The following is a 19,980-nucleotide window of genomic DNA, read 5'->3' on the forward strand; positions in this document are numbered from 1 at the left end:
AAAAAAAAAATCAATCTAATTATTTATAGGCTTTATAATCTGTTAATAGCAAGTGTAGATAATTTGAAAAAGGTTGAATCACTGGAAGATTTAATAATGATAGTTACAAAACAAACAGATATGACATGTTTCTGATTGACAACAAAAGTTTTTACCAACTTTTGAAACGGGAGAAGAGGAGACCAAGGACAGATTATCCACTTACTATCAAATGGAATGTGGATTTTATCGATAAATTATAGAAATTAAGAGCATAGGGAATACATGTTCCAGTTGAAGTTACAAAGCCATTTTAGCCAATAATGTGATGGCATCAGAGAGTGACCAGCATACCTTTTTAATCACTTTTTTCATATCGATTGTTGATTGAATCTAATCCAAAACTTTCACAGCACAACTACTAACATCTATCTATGTACTACATACATATCATAAACATAGACATGAATTTAAAAATCAGAACCTTTTTCTGCAGATTTCTGTTTCTGTTTCAAGTTCCTGTGAATCTGAAGCACTTGGATGGACTTTGCTGCACCGTTTAGAATTTATCATCATTTTAATGTTGAATCAAACCACACTAAAGAACATAAAGAGGAGTTTTAAAATCCCACTAACTAAAGTTTTAGATGCAAATTGAAAGCCAAGGTTTTGTGTTTAATAATTATGAAACTTAAAACTACAAACCAGGTTTGTAGAGGCTTAAAAAATATCTTCTTCTGTGGTCTTTATCAAGCTTAAAATTTGTGTTTTTTCTCTTTATGAGTGAGCCATTAAGAGGATATTTGACTTTTGACAGTCAACCCTATAATAGGTTTGATTTCCCTTCTGGTGATTTGTATTTGGACGTGTTTTCCCTTCTTTTTACCTGCACAGTTCTGTGACAACAGGTAGACGAAGAGGGAGAGTGGGGTTCTGTTGACCTTCAGCATTCTTAGTTATTCTTATTTCTTTTTAACAGGATTCTTTTCAGTCTTTTGTTTTATAAACCCTCAAAACTTTTCAGGGCTTGAGCCCCAGTTCCAAGCCCATTTATGGTCTCAACATTTTCAATGTTATCCTAACAGCTTCTATAAATCCAGCTAAATCAACATGCACTCGTTAGATGACAGTCATTTAGGATATTTGGGTTGACAGTTTTAGCTGCAATATAAAGTTCAAAGATCCAGCATTCACAGCTTTCAGGTTTCCCAAAATCAAAAGACTACTAACTGCTGTAATAGTGTAGGATGCCACAGCCAATGTAAGATTTACATTGCTTTGTTTAAAATCCACTAGAGGGCAGTACTGTCCCAGGCATGGCTGTCCCAGGGCTGCAGGTCAATGGGTGCATGAGCAGGTTTACAGCTTATTTTGAAACACTTTGTTTGGCATTAAAGTTAGTTATCTTACATCCAGCAGGGACAGGCACTGCATCCTTACCTAAAACTACACGTTTCTCAGTATTTTATGTGTTTTTTCAACATTTCTCCTGCTATAATTGTTTCAAAAGGATGAAAAATAAGACTTCGTTAGTCACCAATCAATCCTTCCTGACAGAGAGTGTTATACTCTATTTTTGTGTGAGTAATCTGTATATTCTGCTTTTAACTAGCTGGCAGGAGGTGAAATCATGCCTGAAAACAAAGTGTGCGCTGTGAATTGCCTGGATATTTTTAAACGTGGGTGTTCATTCCAGGGCTATGTTGGCAGGAGGATTAAAGTTGAACAGAGAATGACTAAATGTTTGCAGCATGTATGAATATTTAGGGCTGAATGGTGTGCCAAATGTGTGCGTGAGCGTGCGTTTTTGTGTGTTACCTTCTCGTTGCTGCTGTGGAATGATGGGTGGAGGGTGGGGGAAGGCTTGGCTGATCTGGCCGTATGCAGCGGGGTAGGCTGCTGAGACACACACATACACACACACACAGCGGATCAGATAACAGCCATGACTAGAGAGAACACGCACATATGCACACTCGGATACATACAAACAATGTGATATATGCAGGGGCACAGCAGGCAATCGATCAGATAACAGACAATAGAGTGTACGTGTTGCATCGACACATACACAAACACACACACACTGAAGACAACAAAGACTAGGAATAAATTGATGTAGTCCGACTGCAACACTTAATATTACATGAACAAAATTCAAACAAAGGAATCTCTTATCTCTCTCTCTCTCTGACTCAAAGTCACGCACACACTCACGCACAGATCAGTGCTGCTGTGAGAGTGACAGACAGACCTGCATACTGCTGGACTCCTGTGTAAGCCTGCTGGAGAGGATCAGCTGCAGTGGGACTTTGAGCTGCTCCACCAGAGACACAGAGAAGACGGAGGAGGTGGTTGAGGGGTGCACGGATGGATGGAGGGAGAGAGATGAGGCAAAGAGAGAGAGACAGAGGGAGAATATAGATGGAGGATAGGGCACGGAGGATGGCGAGAGTAATATATAACGAGGATGAGAGGGAGGAAGGGATGGAGAGAAGAACAGACAGGTGGAGAAAAGCAGAAAGGTTAGAGAGCCCAACAGCGAGGTGTCAACTCGCTTCGCTTTCAGTACGTGAGGAACTGAATTCTGAATTCCTTTTGCCCTGACTTTTTACTTTATGTTTCTCCTAAAGCACTTTTCACATGTAGCTCTCTTTCTCCCCACCAAAGTAAAAGTTTGAAAGTGAAATCAAACAACTAAAGAAATGTCACCACAGAAAACTGTACAATATATAGAAGACACTATTGAACTTTTCTGATGGTACACATTTAAAACAAGACAATTACAACACGCACAACTTGAGTAAACCTGTTACGGTCTCTTCACATGTGCACTGTAAAACACAATAAGTTGAAAACACTCAGATTTTTTGTTGAAACTGATTACTTCAAAGTTTCTATGTAGTGGAAATACATTTTTTGAGTAACCCCTAAAGAGTTAATAAATCTTAAACATCAGAGACAAGTGATTTTGTAAAAATTTTTAAGCAACAAAAAAAATAGCAGGTCTTTAGCCATTTTAAGTTATATAAACTTAGTTTAACTCGTACATTAATGTTGGGTTAACTTAACTTTTTTTGAGTAAAACTTTACCTTGAACTCTTCTGCACTTTAAAATTCTGTTTGAATCCAACTCAAAACAACATGTTTAAGTACTTTTAGTGGAGCTACATGTTCTTCATCCACTGCAATTTTCCCTTATGTCTATCATAACTTTAACCTTAAACATTTATGCCACTTATGGTAGGCTAACTTAAGCTACAGCAAATGACAATAACTGAAAGATGCACACTTCCACATGGAGGTCCTCTCCCATCATGTTCAATCACCCATCTAGTATTGGCTTTGCAGCTCCAGGAAGGTCTTCTCTAACTGAGTCAGTAACTTCACTCATGGTGCAAAAGTGTCTAATATCCAAAAACATTCAGTGAAAAAATAATTTGAGTACAATGACGAACATTGCTTTGGATGATTGAGTTATGTTTACTTTAAAAGGGTGGTCAAAAACGTAAAATTTTTGATGGTAATAATTCTCAGATTTTCTGTAGTTAATCATGATTAATTGAACCCTTTTAATTGAATTTTAAAATTCCACTATTTTACATTTTAAATTGTTTTCAAGTCATTTTTGTTTTTTCTACTGTTTTAAACTAAGGGTATTTGAATTCCTGGGTGCAGACCTACTTTTAGAGCTAATCTGAAGATTTAAACATAGACTTAGCCACAGAAAAGAAACTTGTTATAGACTGAAAATGAAATAAGAGATCATTTAGAGGGTGCAGATGACTTCTGACCTGTCCACTAACCTTTGTTTTTTTTTTTCTTTTTAGTGAAATGAGACATTAAGGAGCAGTGGCGGACTGATTTTACTGTGAGACAACAAAGCTTGCGATTAATTGCGATTAAAAAGTGTTAGTGCACTGATTGTGGACCTGAATCAGTCACGATTACCTTGATTGATCATGACAGCCCTACTTAGAACTAAAAACGTGTAAAAATGTCTATCAACTCAGGAAAATAGAGCTGAAATAACTGTTTTGGATTTTTACTCATTTTTTAAACAACCTTCAACTGTTTGGTCTGACAGTGTAGGAGACACTCTAGCCTTTCCCAGGGTTAGGGCCATGGACTAGTTTTGGGTCACCAACAAGCAGAGTAAATTCAATTCAATAACAGTTCTCTTTAGCCTAATCATTAGTTGCAGTGTAAAGAATCAAAAAAGTTCCACATTCCTGAAAAAAAGTAAGTCCCACTGCCAGTTTATTAAAATTAGTTATAGAGGTTAAAAAAGCATAAAACTCATAGGAAATGTGTTTATTTATTCTATCTTTAATATGTAGATGTTATGGCGATACACAGTGTTTTGTTGAAAGTTTGGGTCCCAGAGAACGCACACACTTCTCATTAGGGTCTCGACCTGAAAAAGTCTGGGAACCCCTGCTCTAAATTATTCAAAATAATCCACATTCTAGACAGACTACTGCTCTACGCTTTGCCACTCTTCCTAAACGAACCATCTATACACATACACATAAGTACACCACTCAAAAACACACATGCTTACATGCACACACAACCCACTAACACCTCAACCAAGAAAACACTGAACACACCAAGGACTAAAACCAACACTGAATAACATCTCAGAACGCCACAAAAAAGAGAGAAACATGGGTCCAAATATGGGTCAATTATCTTAAACCTTGTGGTTTTATCTTATTCTTCGGAAAACAAATTAACTAAGACTTTGTGAGTGAAAGAATAGATAAGTAGATGTGGTAATAAATTGTGTAAATGCCCAAATAAACTGTAATCAACAGCAAGGATTTAAAGATAAAAGAACTCCTTTAGTCCGTGTTTGAACACAAATGTAAAAATACAGGTCCTTCTAGAATAAAAGCTCAAAATTCAAGCAGCATTTTTACACCAAAACCACTCATAAAACACATTTAACTTTGAATAAATTTCAGCCTTACTTTGGCTTAATTAATCAAGGTCAAGATCTTTATGTGTGGGTACGTTTAAAATGTAATCCATTTTTTTAATTACTAAAAAAATCCACAGAACAGTCACAAATGTGAATTTCTTATGAAAATACACAGGTTAACAAAGGGTAAAAAAAACACACGCTTTTTAATTATTTATGAAAGTTATTTCTCACACTGAGAGTATGATTGTCCCCTATTTGTACCCGTAAGTAAGTGGGAAGAGGTTAAGGGGGGAATGCGAGAGCAAGAGGGGGGAGCGCTACCTTCAGAGAGAGAGGACAGGAAGCAGCCACCCTGAACCCCAAAACAACTCCGCGGAGCCACGCCCAAGCCGTTTTTCTCCGAGTCCTCCCTAAAAACCACCTCCTGCAACACTGGAGAGACAAGATTGTAAAAAAAAAAAAAAAATCAAACAAATTTTTCTTCCAGCTCTTCGACAGACAAAAAACAACCAATGAGGTACCAGCCATGGCTCATGACACAAGCACATACTGAGGCTCCAGCAGCCCATAAGCACCTTTGCCAAACACTCATCTCCTCGACATGCTGACTGTCTGTGGGCTACGTTTGTCTGGCCTCGGCCTCCTGAACATGCTTCAAGGCTATTCACGCCTGTAAGCCAGCAGCATGCACACTCTCCCATTACAATGACTGTATTACTACAAAGTATGGCTTACAGTTTAAAGCCCAAGTTTCATGAAAACAATACATCAAGCCTTTTTTTTCCACAAAATGCACCATCTTTTTAGCATTTTTCTTATCTTAGAAAAAATAGCATCTTTGCATAGATCCCATTGAATTTTATCAGACTTACCAGGGTAATGGTGTATCCCGTTGGTGAAGACAGCCTCTGCAGGCGGCTGCCCATTCGCCTGCGGGGGCGGCATGCCAGTAAAACCATTTACACTAATGGGGGAGGGGATGCTGGTCACCGTGGGGGCACTGATGCCTGGAGGAGTACTGCCACCTGCAGCCGCAGGGCAGACAGGGAAAGACAGAGAGAAATGGTGAGCATTCTGCTATAGTTTTCTCCCAGACATAATGGAGAAAGTTTTTCTTGGACTGGACACATAGTAACTCTGGGAAATGTCAGAGGGGCCGGTCTAGTGGGCTGGTGAAGACACTAAATGTCAGGGCTGATTTCTTGTCGCAACATTGGCCCTTACAGTGACACAACAGCCATTAGAGCTGGATGCTAGACATACTGTACAAGAAGTGTGACCACTGTATAGATGATATCCTATAGATACCAATTATGTTTGTGTCTCAGATGATTGCACATTATGAATGCATTAAGAAAAGATAACAATACAGAGTCTGTCTAAATATTTTTGGAAGATAAGCCCATTTGGTTTCTTTTACTGTAATCCCCCCAGAAAAGAACAGAAACGGTCTGAAAGGAATACATTTAGCTTTTCAAGACATAACAACTATTTTTAATAAAGCCTCCACATTTTTCATTCCCATTACTAAGATTTAAAAGACAGAGAAATTTACAAAGGGAAAGAAAAAGTGTCCATTGCCAGAGGGGTATGTGCAAAAATTATGCATTATGACACAGTATTGGCTATCAGTTAAACAACTATGCCACTTGGCAGTTAATGGGGCTGTCACTTTCTATATGAAATTCAAACTGCCATTACAATGTGGGTCAAAACCAAATATTTGGTTTTCAGTGATCTGCTCAAATTCAAAATTGTTGGTGTGTTAGAACAACAGAGGCAGCTTTGTACCCCACTGGGGGGTTTCCTGTCACTGTGATCCATTGCAGGTCATATTTCCAGTCAGTAAGATCGACTATGGTTGTTCGTATTTAATGCAAAATGGTGCAAACTCAGCTTCCTGAATGGAATATGGCAGCAAACACATTGCAGACATAATGTAAAGATTCTGTTTGGGTTCAACAACATACAGTCAATGGAAAAATAAATGATAAACAACATACATAGAGCTCTGTGCTGGCGTTACAAAATACTATTTACCGAGTGTTACTTTTCCTTGATAATGTTAAAATATCAGTTTATGTAGATTCTATAGTGTAGTGAGACATTCTTTTGTTTGGATTAGAATAAAGGTAGGGATGCAAGATATTATCGTCACTATACCAGTATGGACAAATATTAGTTTAAAGATTGATCATTGATTATGATTGATCATTATTTATTGATTATCATATCAGCAGATATGAAAACTTCAGGTGATATTTTTAACCGATGTATCACTGTTTATATGAGGTATATCAGCTGAATATAGGCTGTATGTACCAATAATCTTGGAGAGTTTTAGCTGGACAAACAGACATCTACATCAGCTGAAGTCTTCTTCTTTGTCCTCATTCCTTAGAAGGGTCTGGGTAAAGACTATTCATTTCTGATGACCACTCTCAAAGACCATTCATCTAACATATCGTCTCTGTCAGAATGAAAATACACGTTAAAACTCTAAATAAAATCAGATTAAACTTTCGTTTAGGGTTAGGGTAGAGGTTAGGGATGTTCCGGTAACATTTTTTCCTCCCTGATACGATTCCAATACGAAGATGTTGGGTATTGGCCAATACCAGTCTGCACTCTCTGAACTGACTGTTCAGACTAGGAAAAATTTTTAGGTCTATATTTGACTCAGAACATGGCTCAGCAAATAGAATTGTGAGTGTCCAGTGTCTTTATGACCCTAAAGTTGTTTTCCTGCTGTATATTGGGTTTTGCTGATAAATATTAAAATAACAATAATACAGGGAGCTACATCACAGGCTCTCTCTCTGTTTTAATACAAACTTTATTGCACTTTTCCAAATACAATATAAAACTTACAACTCTCATATTAACAACTGTTGTATACAGATATGTCCTTAGTGTATACAGTTGTATAAAGCATCAAGTGCATTGAACTTTCTCTCTCCTCTCTGCTATTTTGGGCAGCATCACATGATTACATTACAGCCTTCTATTGGTGGACAGATACTCACAGAGAGATACAATATGGTGGTTAGCATTTGAGCCAGCGGTAATAAATGATCGTAATTCGATTAGAATGGATAAAAAGACGTTCAACATTGGGTTTACTAGTGTGGATTTAATCATTAAAGTCCCCAAAAGTCATGCGACTTTCAGGCTGGCTGAAAATGCTGCTGCATGGGATTCAAAGGCATCAATAGTGTGAACAGGAAAACACAACGGCTAGCTTCAAGAGGAAAAACAATTGAGAGGCAACGCTTTACGGTTCATAAGTTACGTAACTTTTGATGAACTGTGTCACTTCTGGTCTTGTACGACAGCACCGGTCTGGAAGGCATTTTAACAATAACATTCAGAGAAAAAACTGCACCCAGCAACTATTCTTTGCTGCCGCAGCGGGTACCTTGGTTCTTCTGCGCTGCGCTAAAACCGAAAGCCCATTCATACAGTGGCAGCGAAGAAGAATTGATTTCAGGTTTATAGTGCTAACATTTAGCATAGCTAAACGAAGCAAAATATAAAGTTAAACCAACCGGTATCGGATCGGTACATAAACTCGTGTACTTGCCGATACCAATACCTGCATTTTAAGCAGTGTCGGACGTATTTCTGATACTGGTGTCAGAATCGGAACAACCCTAGTAGAGGCTAAGGTAAGAGTTGGGATAGCAAAATTTAAACGTCACAAACCGCACCTGCAAAATCTGACAAAGCAGAGTAAACAGCATGCTTACAGTAAAAGGAAAAAACTTGTCCTCCATGATAACATTGTAATGGAGCTAGGGCAGATTATGTAACTATGTTAGCTGCATAAGCTACGTAGATAACGTAGCTACATAGCAAAAAGCTAAACTCACAAAGCAGCCTTAGACTACATTGCCTATGTTGCTTCATTAGCTTTAACTGCGTTTGCTTACGCTCACATTGCTCAAGCTAACTTAGCAACATTGGCTTATGCAGTAAGGTTAAATAGGAAGCTATGTTAGCTTTAGCTAAAGCTAACAAAGCTAAAGCAAACAACCATTTGTGTAAGTACCTCAACAAAAGGTCCATGCATGATATAATCCCGGATTACACCACTGACCTTTTTCTCTGTTTTATTTCCGTAATGTTGTTTAATTTGTAGTTATTTAAGGAATGTAACTGCCAGGCTTTGTTAATGTATAAAGTTTAAACTTTTTTTCTTAAACTGAAAACATGTTGTACTGGAAAATAATGGCACTTCTGTACTGGAGGAGATCTGCGTCTCAGATGGATGGTCTGTGAAAGTGGCCATCAGAGATGTATGGTCTGCAGCCAGACTGTCTTGTCTAACTGTATATTGGATATGTGCAAAAATCCAGTATGCATTCCTAGATAAAGGTTCTTGCTTGCATAATGTGCATGCAGTTTATATACCTAACACTAAAGTATGGTTCTTTAACATTATTGTTCTTAATCTTACCTGACGTTGGGGTCAGCGGTGCTCCTGGGAGGCCATTGATGGTGGCCATATGCTGCATCTGGGCAGCAGCAAAGGCTGCCATTGGACTGAGGTAGCCTCCCTGTCCTACAGATGCCATCAGCGCCGCCTGCTGCTGCACCTACACAGTAAACAAAAATGTTTCAAAAGGGTAGAGAAAAGTGGTGGTATCAAATGATATTGAGGTGTTTAAAACCTGACTTAAGTGAGGGAACAAGGTTATTGTCTCACAAAATGTGCTACTTTTTCCAGACCCAAATTAGGATTTAAAATTACCATTGCACCCTGTGTTCAACAAATATTCCTCATGTGTTTTTGCTGTCTCAGAGTTATATCTGAGCTAGGCCTGTGCAGTCCATTTAATCTTTGTGGTTCATTGAATAAATAACTGTGGATAAAGAAGGCGTTTGGCGGGGTGTCTTGCCTGAGCGTAGGCTCCGTAGGCTCCAAACTGCAGGGCCATAGGGTTGAAGATGCCCATCTGACCGGCCATCTGCTGCATGCGGCGGATGGTGCGCTCCTTATCCGTGTCGGCGAACTTGACCACCAGACTGGATGAGGCACCCTGTGCACCCACCCATCCACCCACCCACAAAACACACACACGCCAAGCTGTACATGTTAGTGTGTATCAATAGACACATGACATAAGCTCATATCTGCACTTGCACAATCATGCTCACGCTCGCTCCTGCCAAAGCAAACTGAAGTTGGCAGCCGTTGCCTCTGAATAGTTATGATGGGTCATATGCAAAGGATGAATTTCCTTACTGGGATTAATAAAGTATAACTTAACTCAACTTTAAGAAGGTAATTAAGCGCTCTGTGACTCATCTCTCTATGTGACTCACCTCTCGCACATAAATCTACGCACACAGTTATGGTGTACTCACAGGCATTGTCTGGCTGCCGTGTAGTGCACTGATGGCTGCCTGAGCTTCAGCATGAGACGAGTATTTTACAAATGCACAGCCTAAAGAGAGAAAGAGAGAGAGAAAGAGAGAGCGTGGGGTTAGAAAATGTGCAAGGTAAAAAAGACAGTATGGAGAGAAGTTTGCTGAAAAGTGTTAAACAATACAACAACAAAACACAGCCAGTAACAAGGCTGAAAGTAAAAAAGTTTCTTGTTTTTCTCACTAGAGTTAAGTTCCCTACAGCATTTCAGCAACAAACATTTAGTAAAAAAAGCCCTCTTTACTGGGGAGAGTTGCATCAGTGTAGATCAGCGCTCAATAATCGGGGCCAAACATGCCACTCTGACACCATTAACAACTTTGGGATCCTCCGATGGGGCTTAAAATGCCACAGCGTTCTGGTGTCGCTTACTATTGACAAGCCCTGTTGATGAATTTGAATGATCAAGTTCCCAGTAATTATTGAGCTAAAGCCCACTTAGCCGAGTAAGCTGGCTGATGAGGCCTTGTTAATGGAGCTTCACGGAGGAATCAGAATGATCAAGCCCACTGTAATCATCAGGCTTACTTATCATCGGGCCTCATTGATTGGCTGCTAAGCCCACTGATGAACTTCATGCAGTGAACTTGTGTCGCACTCTGACAACATTTCTAAAGGACATTTTTCTGGCATGACACGTGGTAGTTAATAAGGAGGTCCACTTGCTTCTTTTCTTTATCAGAGTCATGTAGGTTGACTCAAAAGGTTAATGGAGTTCATCTGTAAAGACTTGGGGCTTTATATCTCTCATCCCTGTGGGCGTTTGCTGTTGAATTTGACAGAATCTACTGTATCTTTGTGTAAAAGCTCCCTCTGATGATTGTGAAATAGCCCGTTCTGACATCACTCAACATGGAAGTGTTTCAGGAGAACTTTGCAAAGTCACCAACTTTGAAAGGCCAAATCAGTTCTGTGCAGCAATGTGTGAAAAAAAAAGGTCTGCAGCTCAAAGTCATAAACAGCTATAAACTCACCTTTGCTGTTTCCGTCGGGACCTCTGAGGATGGTGCATTCCTCGATGCTGCCGAAAGACTCGAAAAGGCGCCTCACGTCATCTTCTGACTGCTGCTTGTTGAGCATGCCGACAAAGAGCTTTCTGTCTTCTAAAAGGAAAGGAATAGGTCATGATCAGAGGATAAGGCATGCATTTTGATATGCATACTTCACTCAGTGAAATAGCAAAAATTTATCCCCATCCTTAGCTGCATGTAAATAAATATGTGATACCATAGTTATCCAATAGGACATATGTTATCCTGCAAATTATTTGTTTTACAAGCAGCTTTAGATCCCATCTGGGTTTGAATTAAGCTGTTAGCTTGAAGCTATTTGATTAATTGTTGTTGAGTTAGCTCATTGTAAGGTTCATGGTAGGACTGGCTGCATATGGAAAACATCAGCAGGAACAATAGAATAACATTGAAAACATTCCTACAAATCAGATGATTATTCCAGTACATGAGGCTTCATCATGAACTCTAAACAATGTGGGTAGTACAACAGAAATTTTCCCTGTGTTTATATCACTAAAACTCTCACAGAGTTACAAAACCCCTTTTAGGAATTTCTGGTTGTCTATTTATTGATAATATGCTCCGACCGTGTTCCATTTCAGATTCGCAGTGAAAGTTGAACTCATGACCGAAGCAGGAAAACCTGTTTCTGTGCAGTCTGTGTCCTGTGGGAGCACAGTTGGCACAGTGCCCTCTGCGTGAGCTCTGCTCACAGATGCTCGTGGTTCAGCATTTCAAAATGTGTCTGAAAGCAACAACACAGCACTCGCTCATATTTAGTGCTGCTGGCTCTACCTTTGTCTGTGGTAAATGTTTGTTTAGAGCCATGTGCCTGATCTTTTTATGACAGAGGAACCTGTCACTGTTTGGCTGATAGCTCCTTTACAGTCAGCTTCAGATCAGTTGGTTAACATTGCAGGGTCTTAAAAGTTTATCAAAGGAGCTACATATTTTTTTGCACTCCTAATAAGAGTGCAGTGAGTCTGTTTTTTCAGACTTGTATTTGTGGTGCATTGCTCCATCTAAATCGCCTGGAAAAACACTAATATATACCAGGCTGTGAAGTTATGCTCCTCTGTTTCAGACGGCCCCTCACTGCTGGAGTTTTTCCATAGACTTTATAAACATAGATGCAGTGTCAGTTATGTCACCCATTGTTATCCAAAGTGTAGTTTTTAAGCCCAATGATAGCAGCTGTCCTATTGTAGATCAATGGTTCCCAGCCATTTTTCCAACAACCCCTCCTTATCATATCAAAGAGAAGAGTTGAGGCCCCCAAAGGAAAAAAGTGATTTATTGCTGTCAAAAATACAATCACTTCAGATTGTTTTAATCATTTAAAGCAAGACAAAATAGACCAAAACACAACTGTTCTTAACAAAATATCTTTGCATGAATTATTCACAAGTGTTTTATCATGACTTTAGATAGTTATTTAACCTAACTTTAACAACCTCTGAGCAAACAGACCCTCACACCCCTCTTAAATCTCTGGGACTGGACCCCAGGTTGGGAACCAGTGTTGTAGATGCTTCCTGAAACTAACTTGATTATTATGACAACAGGCAGAGAGGTTGATCTGAGGTTGGCCTTGGACTTCCAAGCAAACAGTTATCACTCACCCACCTGCCAGTCAACTCAGCCTTGAGCATAACTTTTAGCATTAACCCTGTGAACCTTGAGCTAATTTTTAACCATTTTCTTCTCTTCAAAAGCTTGTAAAACATCAGCCCTGTGGTGCACCGTCAAGCTTAAAACATCCTTTTTTTCAGGACAACCTGGGCTTTACGTAACCTTGCAAAGCAGATGGATTCGCCCGTTTCCGTGTTTCCTTTTGGTAAATCCATCTTGCAAAGCTCCCATCTGAACCTTTTCTGCCCGACTAGAAAGTGACAGGACAATCAGTGTCGAGGGGCGGTACTTTCGGGCGCGGTGGAGCCGCGACGTATGCAAGCAGCAACAAGAGGCCAGTGCAATTATGGCGGAAGAGATTAGTGTAGATGCTCCTAAAGCGTCAGTTTTATCTGAACTTGACGACATTTCTTTGTTAAAAGAAGAACAAAGAATAGCAGAGTTGTTTTCTTTTCAAAAACGACAAAAGTCGTGTACTTACATGTCTACAGTCGCCATGATTCGCGTTATGCAGCTCTCTATGGAGTTTAATCCTCAGTAGGGGCGCACCTTGGTTCGGGGCTACGATGTCACGTGTTTTGTTGCTCTGATTGGCCCGTAAAGATGTGACAGAACATTTATCCAATCACCCTCCAAATTTTTTTAAAAGGCTCTGCCCTTTCCCAAATCCATCCGGCGTGTCACGTAAGGCTTTAAGAATATGTGTGCTGCAGTAATGTCACTTGAATTTTTTTTTTATATTTATTTTTGGGCATTTTTGTGCCTTTATTAGATAGAGGAGGACAGTGGATAGAGTCAAAACAGGGTCAAGAGTGGGGGAGAAACATGTGGTAAAGGGACTCAGGCCGGATTCGAACCCAGGCCGTCCCCTCTACATGGGGAGCGCCTTTAGCCACTAGGCCACCTGCTCCCCTTGAATTTTTTTTAAGTTACGGTACGATAAAGACAAAAGAAAAATAAATGGAAATGAAAACTCAAAGATTTATACTGTATGTATGACACAATTAACAGCGACTTTTTTATATTGGCTGAACTTGAGCCATTATTCAAAGCAGTTCCTGTCTGCAGTGACACAGATAGACACATCTGTGATTATGAGCCACTCAGGCCCTGTCCATGGGTGGCTCTGACGTACGGTTCAAAAGTTATTTAGCTTATAATAACCCACATCTTTTTTTGCTGTATATGACAACGTCAGCCTCAGAGGGTTAATATAAAATAGGAAAAAAAAATGTAAAGCCGGCTTTAATCATGTGTGCATTTTAATGTGGATGACAATAACACCTCTGAGAATTTTGCAGTCAGCCTCAAGGAGGCACTGTGGGAAATGCAGTTTTTTGCAAGTTTTTTGCACTTCCAAAAAATTGGCAGCACTGAAGTTTGCCTGACTTTATGCAGAAATCTTTTATAAGATAGTCACATGGAAAATTGAGCCACTTTATTGACATATGCACACAACATAACTTTTAAAGTATTTTACCTTCTTCCTAAATGATAGTTCTTTGTTCCCTTCTCACTGCTATCCTTGTTGCAGTTAACTCTGCCTTTGCTACCTATCCCATCTGAACCACAACCCTCAACTTTTATCACACTTGGGAAATACTCCTATCCAACCTTTCACACCAGAGAAGTAGCCACTTGATTCAGTTAAAGTAACATACGTATCATTTCATTATTTTAGGAAACAACTTTTGCACACAGCAACTTCTGTCTTTGTCAATCTTTACAAATTTGTATAAGAGAGATGACTGAAAATCACTCATAAACCACACTGAGAGAAAAGCCAATGCCATCAAGCAAAAATGCAGGTTTATATAATCAGATATGACTCTACATGTATGCATCTTTATTAGATAAATTGAAGTTGAGGCCCAGCATCAGCCCATTATTCATTATGACTGTGACTGAGTCAGTAGATGAGTGTTTGAGAGATTGTGAGGCAGACGGTGAAAGTGTGTTAGTGCACAACAGTAGCAGATGTATCGGTGTGAAAGTCTGTCTGTTCCTACATTGCCGAGAAATGGATGTGCATGTTGAGAAATTAATGAGCCTCAGTGAAATCGCCTCTTAATGCGTTCTACAAATGAACGTGTGCCTAGGTGTTGCTAATATTTGTGTGTATGTCCGTGTGCGTGCATGCGTGCTTAGGGTCTGTTCCCCTCTGCCTGAGCCTGACAGGGTGTCCTTGCCGAGTCAACAAGACTAATCTGCGCTCCGGCCTTGCACTGGGGTGGGGGTTTACAAGAGTGGAGCGCGCACCAGGGGTTGAGGACACACACATATGCACCCACACACAACTCTTAAAATGTTTGCCCCTGCATCTTCTCTCTCACACAAGAGCAGCACATTCACACTTCTCATTGGTGGACAAAGCTTACAATTCCCCAGAGAAGCGACCAATAAACATTAGATCTTACTTTGGAAAAGGACTGTTAACACACGTACACTTATATTCAGCTAGAGAGCAAATCAATATACACAAGAGTGTCAACAGCACTGTAAAGCTCTCTCTCACACACATATACACACATACACGCACAGCAGATAGCACTGTCTCCCTGGTTTATAATCTGATACAATCTAGAGTAACTTCCAAACATTAAGAAAGGATTTCTCTATAATATCAATATTTTAACTCATCATTTGTTCCTACCTCACACTGTCAATTACAAAGAGATGAAAAGTAAATCTACTCAGGTACTTAGGTTAAGTATTTTTTTTACATAAATATTTTTTTCTGATTTAATGTTAAGAGATGTGAGGAGAGAAGAGTCCTCAGTTTAGTTTAGTACTTCCATAGCAAATCTTAATAAGTGACATATTTGACTGTTAAAAGAAAATAGAGTGGTATACTGCTACCTTTCTCTCTCTCTCTTTTGCACTGAAACCTCACTTTAAACCACATAGTTTTGCATGAGTCCGTTTTCACAACCACCTAACAGAGACTGAATTAAAAGGTTGCTCTCCAACTTGGCACAGCTGTGACGTACGAGCTGGTGCTGTATGAAGATCTCTGTCAGAATAAATGGATCAAGTGTGATTTTTAAAGATCGACAGAGCCACAGGCTCATCCCCACTGCTTAATTTAACCACAGTATAAAACAGTTTGCCACGTTCTATGAATTTTTGCAGTGAAAACAGATAAAATGCAATGACTCACTATGCAGGGTTTGGGTGTGTGTAATTGTTTTCAGATTAGAAAAAACATTCGAAAATAAAGACTTTGACTTGCAGCATCCAGAACATCAACCTCTTACTCTACTCTAAAGGTGTGAACTTTGTTATCTTTTCAACTGATTATATTCCCATGCTCCTGGTAATATGAAAGGACATCCAGAACATAACCTGGGCTGTGTCAGTCCTCCTTTCTGCCCAATGCTGCCCTCAGGTAGCTTTTTTGCCATTACATGCCTTACTTTAGCCTTGATATTCGTCCCATATAAGTCTCATACACTGCCTGGCCAAAAAAAAAAGTCGCCACCTGGATTTAACTAAGCAAATAGGTACGAGCCTCCTATTGGATAATTACTGCATGGGCAATTATCTTTCAGCTGGCAGCAAGTTATTTAACCCCAGCTGATGCAATGAGAAACTTCTCATTTCTTAAACAACCATGTCAAAGACACATCCTGTGGTCGTGGAAAAGATGTTAGTCTGTTTAAGAAGGGTCAAATCATTGGCATGCATCAAGCAGAGAAAACATCTAAGGAGATTGCAGAAACTTCTAAAATTGGGTTAAGAACTGTCCAACGCATTATTAAAAACTGGAAGGATAGTGGGGAACCATCGTCTTCCAGGAAGAAATGTGGTCGGAAAACAATCCTGAATGATCGTGATCGGCGATCACTTAAACGTTTGACCAAATCAAATCTAAGAAAAACAACAGTAGAACTCAGGGGTATGTTTAATAGTGAAAGTAAGAGCATTTCCACATGCACGATGCAAAGGGAACTCAAGGGATTGGGACTGAACAGCTGTGTAGCCTTAAGAAAACCACTAATCAGTAAGGCTAACTGGAAAAAAAGGCTTCAGTTTGCTAGGGAGCATAAAGATTTGACTCTGGAGGAATGGAAGAAGGTCATGTGGTCTGATGAGTCCAGAATTACCCTGTTCCAGAGTGATGGGTGCAACAGGGTAAGAAAAGAGGCAGGTGAAGTGATGCACCCATCATGCCTAGTGCCTACTATACAAGCCTGTGGGGGCAGTGCTATGATCTGGGGTTGCTGCAGTTGGTCAGGTCTAGGTTCAGCAACATTATGTGCCCAAAGAATGAGGTCAGCTGACTACCTGAATATACTGAATGACCAGGATATTCCATCAATGGATTTTTTCTTCCCTAATGGCACGGGCATATTCCAAGATGACAATGCCAGGATTCATCGGGCTCAATCTGTGAAAGAGTGGTTCAGGGAGCATGATACATCATTTTCACACATGGATTGGCCACCACAGAGTCCAGACCTTAACCCCATTGAGAATCTTTGGGATGTGCTGGAGAAGGCTTTGCGCAGTGGTCAGACCCTCCCATCATCAATACAAGATCTTGGTGAAAAATTAATGCAACACTGGATGGAAATAAATCTTGTGACATTGCAGAAACTTATCGAAACAATGCCACAGTGAATGCGTGCTGTAATCAAAGCTAAAGGTGGCCCAACGAAATATTAGAGTGTGTGACCTTTTTTTGGTGTTGACTGTTTTTTTGGCCAGGCAGTGTAGTTCTGCACAGTAATGTATATCTGCTTTTCAAATATTCATCTTTTTAAACATGCTTTTTGACTCCACAAACTCTTGACCAAAGACCATATCTTCAATGGCACTCTTATTATAGGGTAGCGATCATTGAAGTGGACTGCTTAAAGGAGTGTCAGCAGTTAATTCAGTACCAATTAAACTGTAACACCAGTTCTGTCCATACGACAAAATCTGTGATAAAAAGTTAAATCTTCAGGCCGTCGTTTGTTAGTTTTGGGACTTTCAACAAAATATACACATGAAATCAAGTATTTTATGAGTATTTAAAATTACAATTTTAATTATGATGTTTATGGTTGTTATTTCTTGTAAAAGGCTTCTTGCAGCCTTTGGGAAGCATTATCAAAGACTGTAACTAGCTCTTCTTCTGTTCAGATGTAAAGAAGTTGTTGGCAGTTCTACCTAACTGGTGATTTTTCAACAGGTTTGTTAATGCATGTTTTCGTTAAATTGTAAAAAACTAAAATGTATACTCTAATTTTCTTTTACTGTCATTCTTTTGTTATCATCCCTTGAGCCCCTGTATTATTTCTAACCCTTGGATGGGAGCTATATCCTTACTTTGAAAGCTACCAGCCTTACCACTTTACTTTATGGAAAAAGCATAGTCATGCAGCTATCAGTAAAACACTTCTAACACTTCTTACACTGAGGATTGCAATGACAACTAAATTAGTATAATACTTTAATAGAATAAAACTATTTTAGGAGAAAGTCTTGAAAAAATTCTAATTAAACTGCATGAAATTCTTAATTCTTCATAAAGAGAGGCATTGTTTTGTAACTATAAGGACTTCTGCTTGAAAGTACTTCTGCACAACTTTTGGATGTGAACTTTTATTGTTGGCATGTTTTTCACAAAAATGTAAGATCTGAGTTCTTCTTCTTACTGCATTAGAAACATCAGAGTCTGACAGTGCAGTGCAGTTCTGCTTTCATGCTTGAGAAACACATTTAGGCTATAGAGGAGAAAAAGCATTAGACGCAGAAATAATCTTGGTGAGAATAAGGTGTAGTGAGAGAAGTGGGCCGAGGACAGACGTACTGAGAGAGATAGACTCAAGTAACAGACAGAGGTATGGACGGCCTGCATTGCCCTCACTTTGCTTCCTCACGCTCGGAGCTCGCCTCCGCTCCCTCCCGCTCCATCAATCATCCTCACAGCTCCAGCGAACTAAACAGAGGAGGATGTCGCACAATCTCTCTTTCTCTTCTTAAAGGTTCTTTTTCTTCTCTTACAGGCTACCACCTCTCTCACAGTCCTTACGCTTCACTCTGCTTATCAACCTTCAACTCCTTTCCCGCTCTATTTCCTCTTTTTTCTCCTTCTCGTCTTTCCTGTGGCAGAAGAATCGCTCTGGTGCCAATTATATTAGCAACTGCAAAGTTTGAAAGAGTCCAGCCAAACTGGTCTAACTGCATCAATCTTCTGTTGTACAGTGCATTGATTGATGTCAGGAGCAGGTCACTACATGTCTAGACATAGAAAATGCGCTTTAAGCTGTCTTAGCCGTCAATACAATGGGACGCGTACAAAATACCAGATTATACGTCCACTTACTGTCACACACGTCTGTCATTTAAATGTGCAGCTCATTCTGCTGATTTAAACTTGTGACAGGAGTCAAACAGGATTCACTTTGTTGCACGCAGCTAAACTGAAGGTGACAAAAAGAAGTGACCTGCTTTCCCCTGCAGCATGACAAGGCACGCATGTTTTCCGTGTATGTGCGTGCATATGATGAATCTCCAAGAAAGGAGCCAGAGGCCAGCGCCGGCCAGAAAGAGCACTGTTTACATAATGTGTTCTGATTACTAGAGGGTCCGGCCAGGCCACGCTGTCAGCCCGCGTCAAGGTACAGGGCATCGTCTAATGGGACAGATAATGGTGAGGCTGATATGCACAGGCAGCATGTTTGTAGGGCTGCGAGGAAAGAAGGTAGCAAGGAAGGAAAAGAGAGGAAAAAAACGGCATACAGTACCTCCTCGACTCTCGCTGTCTGCTGGCTTCACCTGGATCGGTCTGTTCATCTGTGACAGAGAGAGAAAGAGGAACAAACAAGAAGGAAGAAAAAGAGACAAAGTAGCTAGTTAGCATCATCATGTAACAGCACATGCTTTTACCCAACCCCCCTTCGAATATAAACTTTTTTAGAATCACTCAGCCAAATTGCGGGTAAAGTATATTGAAAATCTCCAAAGCTGAAGCACTTATAGCCATTGGGGAAATAGCTGGTTGG

The 19,980-nt window shown here is 39.8% G+C and overlaps 1 protein-coding gene across 8 annotated transcripts in view; it reads right to left on the reverse strand.

Moving 5' to 3' along the window:
- The window catches only part of celf4 (CUGBP, Elav-like family member 4), a 152,134-nt gene that overhangs the window by 12,849 nt on the left and 119,305 nt on the right, over positions 1-19,980 (reverse strand). For 2 of the 8 annotated variants that reach the window (XM_041782954.1, XM_041782951.1), the window contains exons 3-11: positions 19,723-19,771; positions 11,315-11,443; positions 10,280-10,359; positions 9,811-9,951; positions 9,369-9,507; positions 5,782-5,934; positions 5,231-5,341; positions 2,234-2,296; positions 1,798-1,878 (exon numbers count right to left, since the gene is read on the reverse strand). In XM_041782954.1, coding sequence (XP_041638888.1) covers positions 1,798-1,878; positions 2,234-2,296; positions 5,231-5,341; positions 5,782-5,934; positions 9,369-9,507; positions 9,811-9,951; positions 10,280-10,359; positions 11,315-11,443; positions 19,723-19,771 — 946 coding nt within the window. The remainder of the gene's footprint in view (positions 1-1,797; positions 1,879-2,233; positions 2,297-5,230; positions 5,342-5,781; positions 5,935-9,368; positions 9,508-9,810; positions 9,952-10,279; positions 10,360-11,314; positions 11,444-19,722; positions 19,772-19,980) is intronic. The other 6 variants (XM_041782959.1, XM_041782958.1, XM_041782957.1 and 3 more) reach the window with 4 other exon arrangements.

This window comes from Cheilinus undulatus, linkage group 3, assembly GCF_018320785.1.
Source record: "Cheilinus undulatus linkage group 3, ASM1832078v1, whole genome shotgun sequence".
Taxonomy (NCBI): Eukaryota; Metazoa; Chordata; class Actinopteri; order Labriformes; family Labridae; genus Cheilinus; species Cheilinus undulatus.